Source organism: Zophobas morio, unplaced genomic scaffold, assembly GCF_036711695.1.
Source record: "Zophobas morio isolate AGI-343-1 ecotype UQ-CSIRO unplaced genomic scaffold, CSIRO_AGI_Zmor_V1 ptg000012l, whole genome shotgun sequence".
In the NCBI taxonomy this organism is placed as follows: domain Eukaryota; kingdom Metazoa; phylum Arthropoda; class Insecta; order Coleoptera; family Tenebrionidae; genus Zophobas; species Zophobas morio.
Genome location: NW_026972117.1, coordinates 20,363,719 through 20,378,855, shown reverse-complemented (window position 1 = coordinate 20,378,855; position 15,137 = coordinate 20,363,719). Strand labels below are relative to the sequence as shown.

Below are 15,137 nucleotides of genomic sequence, written 5' to 3'. Positions count from 1 at the left end.
TTTTTTATTTTGAGTAAAAACAAAGTAACTTTGTACTCAATCATTTTTTATTACGGCAAATTAGTTAGAATTTTGACATACACAACTATTTACTTATTAACTACTACTGCTTATTTATTGATCGAAATAGTCACTGTCATCATCACTCGACTCTTCTAAATTAACAATTAACGGTTTTATCAACCGTGCCCTGTACTGGTCTTTTCCTGAATTTATTCTTCAAGAAGACACTGTGTTTTGTAGCTTCTGCTACAAACCGCATTTCTATTTACAAATATATGTTTTCGGATCACCGGCAAAATTTTTTGCTACAATATTTCGAAAAGTATTTACAAATAAATTGCTACAAAAATACTAATTAAATGGCCTATCATTATTAATTTTTATTTATTTGTCACTATTTAGTGTAAGACAATAATTTTTAAAAATCTTATTTATCTATGTATTTTTTATTAAAAAAATTAAGCTTGATAAACCTGTTTTTATAATTTGTAAATAAATTTAGTTGTGTTATTATTACACTTCTTTTCAATTTTTGGAGGATATGCAACTGCATATCTCTGCATATATTAATAAAGTTACAGCATTTTTGCATAAATTTCATGCATATTACATGATCATATTTCTCAAAATTTTGCTGCATACTTTTCGCTCTCTAGTCATGTATTATTTTTAATATAACAGCAATATGAATGTACCCTCTGGATTTGAAACAAAGGACGGTGACATCGTCAAAATTATTTGATTTATCAAAAAACTTTGTGGACCAGTTTTCTACGATTGCGATTGTACTTATTAAAGATTTTATGTTTTTTGCTTTAATTATCTTAATACTCGTAATATTTTCGTATGTGCAGAATAATGATTAAATAATTACGGTACGGAAGAAACGTTAAAAACAAAATTATTCTTAGTCCGGTCCTTCGCGTCTCGGCCGTCCCTGGCACGTGGCATGGTTTACATTTACTAAGCTTTATGAAGGGTCGGCTGTAAAGTACTTTAAACGCCAAAGCCATAAACGCCTTATAGGTTTGAGGAAACTATACCTATGGAATTAGACATCCCAAACTGGAAAAATATAACTGCCTTCTAGGAACTCAATTATTGTATTCATAGGATTAAGTTTAATTTCACCAAATATTTATTGCATTTGAATTTGGGAAGATAATTTTATTGCTTGTTCGAATTTTTGGTTTACCTCTGCCGATATCCCGTTGCGTTCTCGGATAAAAACATTGGACTTGGCAAAATAGTAATTTTCCATATTTAAAAAATTATCCGGAAGTTTGTGTCATAATTATCAAAACTATTTTTTTTTATCTTGCTCCGTTTGTTTCAGAGGTATTAAAACTTACATCTAAAGATGTCGTATCTTGGGTATATCGTCGGTAAGGTCTCGATCAATGCGAAGGCCAAGTCATGACTCATTTGTTTACACCATTGTCATGGAAACCTGGCCTCTAGTCGCTGTGTTCGGCTGCAATCGGGTTACATTTGAAACAGTGACCGCTAGCTGTTAATCAACTGCATAAGTTTATTTTCATTCTGTGCGAGTGAAATTGTTTGTTTTAAATAAAAATAATAAATTCAGATGAATAGTTAATAAAAAATTGACTTCTGTCTTACGACGATAAAATTATAGTGAAAAATTTAAGGAGGACCCCCCCCGATTTATTAATAAAACGTTTTTATGGCAAAACGAGAGACTTTCATAGATATTTTAATAGAAATAACACGTATGATACATTTTTGTAGATGTGTGGTTGTGGAAAAGAATAATATGTAAATTGTTTTCTTTTGTGCATCTCTTCAGTAATGAGTTAAAACCAAAGGTATGTGGTTATGTGGCCAAATACGTTTTTATACTTTTATTGAGTGTATTTTTGTGTTTGTTCCCGTCACATAATTTCCTCTACTAATTGGTAATAACAGCCTGTTTTATTCTTCATATTTAACTCATCAGTCAAATTGTGTCCCCCCATCTCAAAAGGTCACGAGCCTCCACTGTAATTATGTATTTATTTTTGTAATTGAATACACTCTACAATACACAATAATTTAATAATAGCAATAACAACAGAACTAAGAATAGTAATACTTAAAAAAATATTTTAAATTGAGAACCGAATTTACAATTTAGATTTTTTTGACACTGAATTATGCCCTACGGACTTTCGCTTTTCAGCCCCCCTCCCTTTTTGTCAGTGAAAACCCTTTTATTACAGCAAAATGGTGCAAAATACTTTCCAAAGTGAAACATATGCCTGCGACATACTTTTTCTTATTTTCCTGTTCACTGTTGATAATCTTTAGGATATTAAAAATTGTGGGAACGATATAGCGCAAGTTTCTTCCGACCGTCGATTTCGTTAAGGGGGAGCTGGAGTAGATTATTTTGTCGGTGCAGATTATTAGCACGAAGGTCTGTACTTGGATGAACTACTGTATTGTCTCTCATCTGAATTAATATCTGAGAACGGTCGTCCTTTGGGTGGTTGAGCTGAGTTCGATTCTTTTAATTTGGCAGTGTCGTAAAATAATACCAAATAAGACTCTCTAAATCAAGATCATTACGAAAATTGTGATCTTTAACAGTCATTTTTAATTTTTAAAGCATTTTAACATCTAGAAGAACTCGTATACCTGAGGAAACCTAGAAAAAGTAGTAACTGTTACGAAGAATTCCCGAAGTTGTAGGCCATAAGTGCAATAGTGGTGGCCATTGGACGACAAGAATCAGCACTTCCGCTATGCCGAAGTCTGGTTATTATATTATATATTTTTCAAACGAGCAGACAATCCATATATAAGCAGTGTATCATACAATTATAGCAATAAAAAAATAAAGGAGAAGCATGGAGAAATGAAGGGGATTAAAGTTGTTTTTTAATGTTTAGTGTTTTTTTTTCTCTTTGTGCTTTTAAGATACAATTAGGATTTCGGATAGATAATCCTCTACGTCTCCTGAGATCGACAAGTTCTGGAACAACGCATCCGTAATATTTTTTTTTTAGCTTTAGAACTTTTTTTTTTAAATTGTTCGTCATATTATGGAACGACATGTTATTTGAAGCTCAGGTATTTATTATCCGATTTTGATTTTTTAAAAGCAGATCTATTTCAGAATAAATTTACTACAGATGTGCGGAAGTAAATTTTCATTATAAGTCATAAATAATAAAAACACTCAAAATTTCAGGAACTGTAAATCTTAAAAACTATGTTTAAATCTAGTTTTTTCAAAAAACGAAAACGGAGATCTATTGAGTTTTTTCCATAGATTGTATATACGAAAAATTGTTCTGATTGGACAACAGTTTTAGACATTGTGCACTCTAAATCGACACAGCTGTCAAACTGCATAGAAGCACAAAATCGGTCGGGTCAAGTCCACTTTCAAATTTAATGGGTGGGTGGACGTTCAGAGGCGTCCGTCATCGTTTATCTGTCATAGTGAACTTTTCTAGCGTAACGGTACCTGTTTAGATTAGTGCCTAATAGATTAATTCGCATTCGTGCTGGCGTGTTGACCAATTCACTAAAGTTTGTTTCCTTGTGTTATTGTTTGCGATTACAAAAAAAATTAAAAACCACCCCTTTCTGAACTATGCATGTTACGCTACTGACTGACAGTTCGTTGTCAGATTCCAATGACTCACCATGTTGAACTTAAAATGATCCATCTTTACGTAAAACATCGGCCCCGTTATTTTCCGTATGCCACAATCTTCTTCAGCTGCCCCTTAAATTCGAATTGTGTTTCTTGCAAGTGCGTCTGAAATAGGCATTCTAAGTAAATATATAGTTTATATTTTAAAGTGTTTCCACTTACATTGCACAGATAGGTATTTGACGTGGGAAACCAGTTTGCTCTTTCGTAATTTTTCGTCCACAAGGTATGCTCTTTTAAGTCGCTTAGAAAACAAAAAAAATTGTAAGGTTGTTGTTCGGTGTGTAACTGGACTAATAGAATGCACAAAGCTTCAACGACAGCATCAACAAATTAAATATCACACTAAACTCTATATCAAACACAAGAAAACACCAAAATTAGGTTAGCAAAGTGACAAAACGTCTAAATGCGCCAAAACGACCATCCTAGCACTTGAAAATCTTACAGTGTGAAGGTTTCTAAGATATAAACTTTTATTGCTTGCGTCTGCCTGTATAATACAGTACTTTAGGTCTCCCGCTTTCGCCTGTCAGTTTATCGTCTGCGTCGATTTGTATCAGACACATAATTTCGAAAACTACTGCACCGATTGTCGTCAAATTTTATATGTACTCGTATTTTAGGAGTATCGTATAGATGGTAAAACGCTAACCATAATTTTTCTGATCATCCCCACTGACATGTTCGAGTAAAGGTGTGAACCGTTTTTGATTTGATAAATAAAATAAAATTCGTCGTTCACTAATTTTTTATAGTCGCCTTGTATAAGTAATTCTCAAAAATATAAGTGCATTGATAAACCAGAGTCATAATATTTTGCGTATTTTAAATAAAGTTTATTCGGTAAAGTTGTGAGATGTCGTTATCAATTTGCTGGGAGGGCATAAACGGATAATTTTGTTTTGACAACATTCTCCTGTATTTGTCGTTTATGAATCAGCCCTGCGTTTTTACGCTAGAGATGCGAATTTTTGCAAAAAAAATCAACACTTTATAATATTTCATAGCAAACAGCCATTCTACTTGAATGATCCCAACGAAGAGTAATTAATTTTTTCTTAAATCGATTTCTATTAAGTATATTAAAGTTTAGAAAACAAAACATAAGGTTTTAAGTTTAAATATAAAAATTGTATTTTGGAAAAAAGCTTTTGAAGGGTAAATTTGACTAACAACTGGTGATATACTAGGATTTTCAAAATCTCATTTTTGCAACAGTGCTTCTGTCTACAACAAACACATTGCGTGAAAATAAAAGGTAAGACATATTTAGTTTTGGCTTTATGTATTTGTATAGGTTATGGCACACCGGTTACAGAAAGTGTGTAAAAGTTCTGAAAAGCCAACAATGCCTCTACGCTACTAATTTGTGAAAATAAGATTATTCCATTTCCAATCTCCTCGCTAAATTCTTGGTACGATCCAATTTTCTTATATGGATATTTTTAGAATTTGCTTTAATTCCGTTTATTTTAGAGTGGTCAAGTCGGGGACACAAAGACAACGAAAATCACGAAAAAAATTAAAGGAAAATGCTGAAAAGTATAAGGCACATTTGGATAAGGAGAGGCAAAGAAATAAAGCAAGGCGAATGAAAAACAAAACAGAATTAGCTAAGGACAAAGTTAAGTTAAAAGAGAAAAGAAAAAAAGATGCTGAGAGGCAGAGAAAACACAGGGCAAGGAAAAAACTTTCTCTTGAGTCTGTCAAAGCAACACCAGAATCTTCAACCTCGTCCTTAGGGACTTATCGCTCGATCCCATTATTAGAAAAGGCAGCGTCCCGATACAAGAAAAATCAACTCAAAAGTGCAGGGGAAAGGTCGGCTGCCGCTAAAAAAATTACTTTCGAACCTTACAGAAGAACTAGCTCCCGACGAATATCACCCAAGGTTTGTGACATCGTAAAAGGGTGTTATCAGGTTATCAGTAATATAGAAAGAATGTTAACCAATCGCTCATTAGCTCAGTTGGTTAGATCACATCCTTATAAACCAAAAGTCGAGGGTTCGATCCCTTCATGACCCATTTTGTTTTTTTTCTTGTTGATTTGATTTACGTGCTTAAATATTTTAAAATTATGAAATGATTTAAAATTAAAACATATTTCCTCTTTTGGAAATTACCTAAACAAATCTAGCATAAATGTAATAGTATTGGTGTTTCCCGAAGAACTCTGAAATTAGGCAACTTTAAAATTAATGGTTAGAAAATCTACCCAAAATAGATTTAAAATGTAATTAGACTGTCTAAAATAAATAACATAATTTATTTTTTTAGGTCGAGTTCGATACTGGAACGTCTTCTTCGTTCATCTCCTAAGAAAAAGCTTATCAGTTCTTCTAATTTCCAGAAGGAGTAAGTGGTTGGTACTATTATGTTCGTGAACCAAAATATGCACCTTCTAGGTCCACACTCCCTTCCACAGATTCTTCAGAATTTTATACCTGCAAAATATGCTTAGAAACATTTTCGAAAAAGAAAGCATACATCCAACACCGTCTTCTTCATCAGCCCAAACGATATAGTTGCAATGTTTGCGGGTATACATCTTTCAGTCCTTATAGCTTCCACGTTCACACCACAACTCACGAAGTCAAACGCACTTTTCCTTGCAACCTATGCAGCTACAGAGCAAAGACTGAACATTATCTTAAGTATCATGTGATAACTAACCACACCAAGGAATACCCTTATAAATGCGACTCATGCGATAAAGGATACATTTCACGATCAGCCCTAAGAATGCACCAAAAATCTAGCCATGAAAACCATTATTTTGTATGTGAATTTTGTAAAAACATGTACAAGAACAAGCGTCACTACAAACAACATCTTAGTATACATTCTTGCGATTCTGCTAAAAAGACATACACTTGTGAGTTATGTTCAAAAGTGTTCTACGATGAAGGATTCTTGCGACAACACGTGAGAAAGCATGTTTATATTCGGGAACCGCAAGTTTGTGACGTTTGTGGTAAGGTTTTTAAGAACATAGAAATTCATAGGCTGACTCATAATGAAGAGAAGCGTCACGTTTGTGAGGTATGTGGAAAGTCGTTCCATGCCAGTCATAATTTACAGTCTCATATGAGAGTTCATACTAAGGAAAAACCATACAGGTGTGACATTTGTGGCAAAACATATGGAGAAGCTAGCAATCTTGCTGTACATAGGAGAGTGCACACCGGAGAGAAACCGTACAAATGTGAAATTTGTACCCGCGGGTTTATCTCCGGGAGTGGACTAAAAGTCCATGTGTGTCAGGGATTTCCAGGGTAATCGATTGATGTTTAGAGTTATTTAAATACGAAATGTATGTTTTTATAATAAAATAAATTTTAAACACGCTTTATTTTTTTACCAAAATATATTTTTTTAAAGTACAGGTGCACACTGATCAGTATTTAATGCGAAGATATAATACCGTGTGATTTTTTAAATTTCTGCTCTAGTTCGCTATGCAGCTTCCGCAAGCGTCATAGCCTACTAGAGCAAGAATTTGAAAAATTTACCCGATATTATCTATTAATTTATTCGTGAACTAGACTGAACCAAAAAAGTAACCTTTTGGGTAAGGTAAATAGTGTTTGCTTATTATTTTCATACATTTTATATTAATTTATTTTAGGTCACAAGATATATGCGGTCTACACCATGGTTTATTTATCTTTTTCCTGGAGACTGGAACTACTAGCAGCAAATAATTATATGAAAATAGTGGTTTTTATTTATTTTTATTTACACTATATATAAAAAACTGTAGCTGCAATATATCGAACTGGTTTATGATTTTAATGTCTAACATAAATTCTTATTATTATTACGGACGATAAAAAAAAATCAACTGCGAATTTAAAACTTAACCCTGAATTACTTAACACCAAACTGATACTTTGAAGTTATTTGTTTTTGTTGCGAAGATCACAGAGTTGACGTTAAGTTATACTGTGATGGAAGTACAGCATTAATTTTTTGTTTACTAACCATAAACTATGGGTATAAAACCTAGGAAGTTCTTAATGAGAATATTTTATTTACTCATTTATTTTATTTATTTAAGTATGTAAAAATATATAGGGTGTTCTAGTAAAAAAAAGTTTTGTGCTGTGCCTAAAAAAGCACTCTGTCACATAATTTTGTTGTATGCTACTCAAATAACGGTACAACTTTAATATCTGTACTTTTCTATCATTAATAACTGTTGAAATATTCAGGACTGCACGCTTTGTGATTCATCCTGTGTATATGTGATTATACGAAAGTAGTTCTCTTAAAAAAAATCCACGCACTACTTTATTTTCGATATAAAACAAGGAATTATACTTGATTAATACATTTTAATAATTTAGTAAATATACAGGATGAGTCACTAAGCGCGCTTTCCTCGATATCTCATTGATTATTGAAAAAAAAGTTATAGACTACAGTTGTACGGTTGTTTGACTGGCATCCATTAAAATTATTGTATAGTTATTATCAGACTTCGGCCTCACGAAAGTGATGCTCATTGCCGTCCGATCTCCAGCGCTGTTGCAGTCGTGGCCTACAACTTTACAAATTTATCGCCTGACGTCGCGCCGTCGTTTTTAATCATTCTCTGATTGATTATCCATCACTTTGGCTGTGCTTAACTCTGATTATTATATTTATATATTTTTACATATTCTCGTCTTAGGCTTTAACACCGTATTCTTTATTTGAAATTCCGATACGACGTTGCCTCGCTATTCCAGTTTTCATGAATTTTTTAGCAATGTAAAGGTTTGCAAAGAAATGGCATTGGGCTTATTTTAAAAATATACGTTACAATACTTTGTGGAGAGATAAACAAAGGTACGCGCTTTGTTGTGGTGTAAATTAAATTGAGTTTTAATATAGAAACTGTTTTTTATAAAAAAAATACTACAATTTTCAAATATCAATATTTCTTTTTTTATTCAAATAGAGCACCCTGTATTTTATTACTGCATCTTACTCTGGTCTCTATTCGCTTTTTTTTTTGTTTTTCCATATTTTATATGTTGATAGTTTTTGCAATTTGTTTGCTTTGGAGAGCTATAGCAATATATTAAAAAAATTGGTCGAAAGCTGTTTCGACAGAACTTCCCTCGCACCTAAAGTACAGTGAAATATATCCAGCAATTTTGAGTTAAGTTTTTGATGGTGATGACGTCATCAACACTTTTGCAAGGACACGTAGGTATGTCAACTTGGATTGGTGCAGTGTAATAATAATAAAAATAACAGTATTGTATTCCCAAAATTTTCTGGGAAAATTGAGTGAGCCGTTCCTGACTTAATCAGTAAACTAAATTTATACATTCATTAATTTTTTTGAGCCACCTGTATATGCAAATCTAAACAATTTTTTCGGGTAGATTTAGGAATTTAACTTAACTCGTTACACCTTTAAATTTCACAACTTTCAAAACTAGTTTTATCTTAACAAATACTAGGCCCGCCCGCCCACCTCCTATTTTCCAGATGATATTTGTCGAAATAAGTCTTATCTTAGCAAGTACTAGACTGTCCACCCACTCTTAACTTTCTTAGAGGGTATGTCATTTTCCAAAATAAGATTTGTTAGTAAGTACTAGACGCGCCCACCTGCCCTTTATTTTCTCAGAGGGTAGTAGTTGCTAGTACTTGCTAAGATAAGTCTTATTTTGGCAAATGCCATAAACTCTGACAAAATATGAGGCGGGTGATTGTGCCCGTTCTAAACACGTAAAAACTTGTTAAATTTAAAATGTGTTAAATTGCATATTTCCATAGCAACGATTGGATTGGATATATTTTTTAACAAGTCAATCATTAGTTTTTCTGAGACACCCTGTATAAACAAACTTAAAAAAATATTAATTATATATTAAAAATAAATCACAAGTATAGACTCGTCATATTTTGTACATTTAAAATACGACATATGCAGCAATATTTTGAGGTGACATCATCAATTTTTTAGGGGGAATGAACGAATGTATTTTGATCAAAAATTTGCCATGCTTAATTGCTTATGATAACTTTAACATCTCCCAGATTGAAAGCATTCGCTTTTGCAGTTCCTGATTAAGTCAGTAAAATAAATTCAGGCATTCAGTTTTCAATTTTTTGAGTCATCCTGTAGAAACAAATCTAAAACATATTAATGGAATGCTAAATCACAAGTAAAAACTCATCATATTTTGCAGTTTTAGTTAGGATTTATCCGGCAAAATTTTGAGCTGACGTCATCAATTTTTTGGAGGGGATAAGCAAATATATTTTGACTAAAAATTTATTATGCTCTTCATAATTTTAAAACATCTGCATAATTTCAGAGCATTCGGTTTGGCAGATTCAAAATGTTTTATAATTTTGATTTTTTTTCAAAGATATGTACGTTTCGGGTATAAACTCAACACGGATTCATAAACTACTAGGACTATGTTATTTTATACTATTTAAAACCCATTTACTATGTATAATTTTGAAGTGATGTCATTGCGTTATTGGTGGGGATGATTAGACAAATTTTGGTTATAATATTTGAAAAAACTAACATATCGATATTTGAACATTATAATCTTTTAGAATTTTTTGTAAACACTCTGTATAATAAAATCTAATTTAATTAACAAAGCGCGTACCTCTGTTTATCTCTCCACAAAATATAGTTCTTAAAAATAACATTACTGTGAGTTTCCATGGACCCTTGCGTTGTTAAAAATATCCAAGAAACTTGGAATAACGTGGCAACGTCGCATACGAATTTCAGAAATAAACTATAGTTAATAAGGACTAAGAAGAGGCCAATGAGATTATTTATCTATTGGAAAAAAAACCAAATTATGTGCTGTACCTCAAAAATGGAATACTATATAACCGAAAATAGTTCTAACCAATGCCACTCAAGGACTTTAGTTCTCTTTTTTTTCTATTCCTAATAATTGTTACTCAATTGTATACAGTATGTCCCCGGAATAAAAATTGTTGCTTGGCTTAGTATAACTAATTCTGCAGTTAGAACTTCAGAAGTACCAAGATGTGTTTAAATAAACAACACAAGTTAAATTTCTTTTATAAAAAAAATATATATAAACTTTTTGTGTCCAATAATAATCTGCAACTTTTTAGTGATATTTCAGGATTTTTAGAAATGTTCCCAGGAAGGGATAAGAGGATTTATTTACTTAAGGTACTGTATTACATCTTACACGGCAAAAAATGAATGTTCTAATCCAACATATTTTAGAGGAACGCACTTTTCGTATGGACACCATTGTATATATTTTTTTTTGGTTAAAAGTGTTTTTTCTTATGTGTATAGATTTCTTTGCCGAAGATTTTTTATGAAAAATACGGGCAAAATTTTTAATGTGATGTCATAGAAATTTGGACTTTTCAGGGTCGTAATAACCTCAAAGTATATATCCTTAATTTGTAAGTATTTGATTCAGCAATTTTTAGAATAAAGTATAAAGTTTTTGTTGTACAATTTTGAATTGTTTTTTGTTTGTTTATTTATCAATTCGTTATATATAATTGTTTATCAAGTAGGGTTTCCCAACGCTCAGAGTTTTGATAAACTGCCTTTAGAGCTGTGAAATTATTACATAAGTACCATATACATTTTTTTTATCGTAACACTCTACATATGTGTGTAGGTTACGTTTTTATTAAAAAAATACAAAAATTATGTTAGGTACAAAGGTTTTTTTGGAAAACATCTTTGAACATATTTTAGCTTTAGATATGTACAAAACCGGTCATATTTAAAAATTTCCCAGTCTGCCATTGTAAAAAATGCCAATTTCGAATATTATTGCACAAAATTGTTTAGTGACTTTATTTGGACAAAACGTATAAAAACTGAAGTGTATTTTGATTTATTCATATTTTGTTTTCACTTAACTATTTTGTTGTTATGAATCTATACAGAATCCAGTGTGTATTCTAATATGTATTCTGAAAAAAAAATGTGCCCTACCTAGTGAAGTTACTTATTACTTAGACTTATATTTATTTCGGTTTCCTCTGCGCAAATATCAGCCACTTCGCATTAAACTGCGCTTCAGTGGATTCACACCTAAATAACTAATTGCTAATTCAATGTTATTATTTTTATAGGTCTATTCTTAAAACACTTCTCCTTCGATCCAAGCGCGATCAACCTCCGAGAAACGCATGTATTTTGATCCAGAGGTATTTGTCGTTACCGCATCACACAAATCAATTTCTATATTTCTGGTTTTACAGGGCCAATCGTTATTCATCTGCACCTTTAGTGTGTCCCTATACTTGCCAATTCTGCTACAGCATGTTCGCAAAAAGAACGGCATACATCCAACACCTCAGAAGGCACCAAGAGAGGACTATTCTGTGCGATCTTTGCGGCTTGTTTTCTCAATCACGCTGTGCACTGGAGCGCCACATCGCCGCTCGTCATGAAAATAAACGCCCTTTTCAGTGCAACATGTGCAGCTATAAAGGAAACACGAAAGCAGCCCTTAACTGTCACATCATTGCCATGCATACGAAAAATTACCCTTTCAAATGTGACACATGCGACAAAGGATTTCTTTCGAGATCAACTTTGATGACTCACAAGGAATCTGATCATGAAGGTCTTCATTTCGTATGTCACATCTGCAAGAAAATTTTCAAGAATAAGCAACATTTTGGCGTGCATGTGAAGAAACATTCAGTTGAACCCAAGGACCAACATACTTGCGAGCTTTGTTCGAAGAAATTTGATCTTGAAGTGGATTTACAGAGACATGTGAGAAGACATGTAAAACTAGATGAGTCGCACGTTTGTGATATTTGTGGGAAAATTTATGCTAGTTCTGCTAAACTCTCGTCTCACAAGAAGATACACGGAAGCAAAGGGTATATTTGTGATAAGTGTGGAAAAGCGTTTAGTAAAGGTGGACTGTTAAGTCTCCATCTTCGAATCCATACTCAGGAAAAACCATACAAGTGCTCGGTGTGTGGAAAGTGTTTTGCGGGGCGACCTAGTATTAGAATCCACGAAAGAATTCATACCGGACAGAGACCTTATCCTTGCGAGATTTGTACGAAAAGGTTTATTTCTAGGACTGCGTTAAAAAGTCATTCGTGTAAAGGTTACAATGAGGCTAACGACTAATTTTACTTGGTTTGTAACAAAATGAATTAAAATTGATTGGGTTTTATTTTTTTTTTAATAAAAGTATTCATTGTAGAGTTGTTTATGTTCTTATACTAGTCGCATCATTATGGTGACTAGATTGTTAGACCAACACAATACCAGACAACGTGAAGAAGTCACTTCTTGTGGTTTTACTTCTTATTAAATTTGTGCAAACTTGTAATCCACGAAATGAAATTGAATATTCAATGATTGATTATTATTATTATTTATATAAACATCTGAAAAATTGTGTTTCACTTTTTTACTTTTGTGTCCCCTATTGTTTTTTTTTAAACGATTCCATATTCAAACTTCTGTAACATTTGTTTCGTTTTCGTATGCCGATCAGCGCGAATTATTATACATATATTTAATATATTTCGATCCGACGACTTTACCTTTTTGGTTAACTATAAATCCCCACTGTCGCGCTTACGCCAAGTGACACCATTCCTTCTGCGACGAGCGGATCACGCAGAGAACCGCAATTCCACTCTTCCATTCCACCCGTGGCATGAAGACAACCCCGGGCGAAGCACTTGTCCCTGCAGATTGCGTGAAGTGGTGCAATTTCATCCTGACACTGACGGTCATCAATTCCTATGTTTGACTTGTACACATATAACAATAAATTACTTGTACTACCTCTGGGAGAATTGGCGCCCAACGTGGGGCACTGGAAGGATCTTTAACTGTTATTACCTCTATTTACATAATCCACTCTAGTTTTTCAGTTATTCACAAAAATAAAAACTTGGAATTGAAAAGGTGAATGAAAACAAAAAGCCATAATATTTTTGAAGTTAAACTTTTGGTTTTGCAGGAAACTACTTATACTTATTATTTTCCGAGCATAAGCCAAGAAAGTATTGTAATCAAGCTTATCGGACGACTGACTACTTTAATATTTCCTCGAAGTTTCATGACCTCTAGAGGCAATGGTCTCCCGTTTTCGTCTGCCTGTCGCCGGTATGTCTGTTTCTCCGTGTCGATTTTTAATAGACAGATAATCTCCAAAACTACTGGACCGGTTGAAATGAAGATATGCACACTATCTGACAAGTAGAATTCGACCATTGGCATTTGAGTTTAACAAAAAAAGATTATTCATACGATTTTTAAAGATTTTGTTTATATTTGTGACGTATCTTTATTTTAAGTCTTATAATTTAATTTTTTTAATCTGCGCAAGTTAGGGGGTGTGCTTTTCTCTAAACGAACGCGGTCTAAAACGCTAAACAATTTGATGACGTCATCTTAAAAATTTCTCGTACATTTGTGGTGTATGAATCCGCTTTGAATTTTTCCCCTAGTCATTAAAATTTTCGTAAAAAATCGAAATTGTATGATTCACTTTTTATACTAGTATAGGCGACACGCTAATCAGGGCTAGGTAGCGTAGAGTCGACCATCCCGGTGTTATAATGCGAAGGTCCTAGGTCCGAAGCGCTGATTGGGCGAATTGTTTTTTTCTTTTTCTTAAACTGTTACTTTTATCAAATCAAGAGCGATTCGTCCAATTTTTTCGACAATTTCAGAATACTGTAATGTTGCGCCTGCCTATACATAGTTAATAAATATCAGCATTCAGATGCGAGGGAAGTTTTGTGTAAATAACAGTTATTTATACTTTTTTTTTAAAACTCACGTTTTATAGGTCCATCAAATGAAATTTTTTCAATTTTTTCAATGCCTATTACTTAGTATGTGCTGTAAATAAAAAAAAAAACAGAAATTTTAAATCAGTATTACTACAGTAAATGTACGTCACGACAACACAAATACCAGAATTTTTTTTTCACCTAAATGCTTTAAAACGTAAAAAAATAAAAAAAGTACATTCTTTCGAAATAAAAAAACACATCTACAGCAAAACCAGTATAAATCCAATGCTAGCTAGCGCCAATATAGTCATTTTACATATTTTTTATATCAGTTAATCGCCTCTATCTTTTCAAATATATTTGAGATAGTAGAGTGAAACTGATAGCCAGAGATGCCGTCGGTCCACAATTTTTTGAAGCATTGAGTCAAGTGAGTTACTGTTCATTGATCTAGTCTACTTAAAATAATGCGTTTTGTTGAAAAGAAAAAGTTGCTGTTATTTCCGAAAAAAACTGAAGACGATCGAATTGATGCAGATGGTAACTGATTTTATACATTTTTTACATTTTAATTCGCTCAGAATTTTGAAATGTGGAAAAGATAAATACATCAGAATATTCGGAAGAGTTTTAATGATTTTCTCTACTAAGAACTGAGCAGGCGACTATTATTATTAAACAACCAACCAAGTAATAAAATAATT

General features: G+C 32.8%; 2 protein-coding genes across 2 annotated transcripts; both read left to right on the top strand.

Moving 5' to 3' along the window:
- The first annotated feature begins 1,403 nt into the window (after window positions 1-1,403).
- Window positions 1,404-7,448, top strand: LOC135128220 (zinc finger protein OZF-like). The gene is made up of 4 exons (XM_064055116.1): window positions 1,404-1,502; window positions 5,443-5,564; window positions 5,953-6,030; window positions 6,081-7,448. Exons 1-4 carry the CDS (start codon window positions 1,404-1,406, stop codon window positions 6,952-6,954), a joined length of 1,173 nt encoding a protein of 390 aa, XP_063911186.1. The 3' UTR covers window positions 6,955-7,448.
- Window positions 7,449-11,974: 4,526 nt separating this feature from the next.
- Window positions 11,975-12,805, top strand: LOC135128219 (zinc finger protein 626-like). The gene has a single exon (XM_064055115.1). It carries the CDS (start codon window positions 11,975-11,977, stop codon window positions 12,803-12,805), a length of 831 nt encoding a protein of 276 aa, XP_063911185.1.
- Window positions 12,806-15,137: the final 2,332 nt, after the last annotated feature.

Coding starts and splice junctions, on each gene's coding strand:
- LOC135128220 (XM_064055116.1), top strand. CDS start 1,404: ATGCGAAGGCCAAGTCATGACTCATTTGTTTACACCATTGTCATGGAA. Junction 1,503..5,442: donor ATCGGGTTACATTTGAAACA/GTGACCGCTAGC, acceptor TCCCATTATTAG/AAAAGGCAGCGTCCCGATAC. Junction 5,565..5,952: donor CCCGACGAATATCACCCAAG/GTTTGTGACATC, acceptor TTATTTTTTTAG/GTCGAGTTCGATACTGGAAC.
- LOC135128219 (XM_064055115.1), top strand. CDS start 11,975: ATGTTCGCAAAAAGAACGGCATACATCCAACACCTCAGAAGGCACCAA.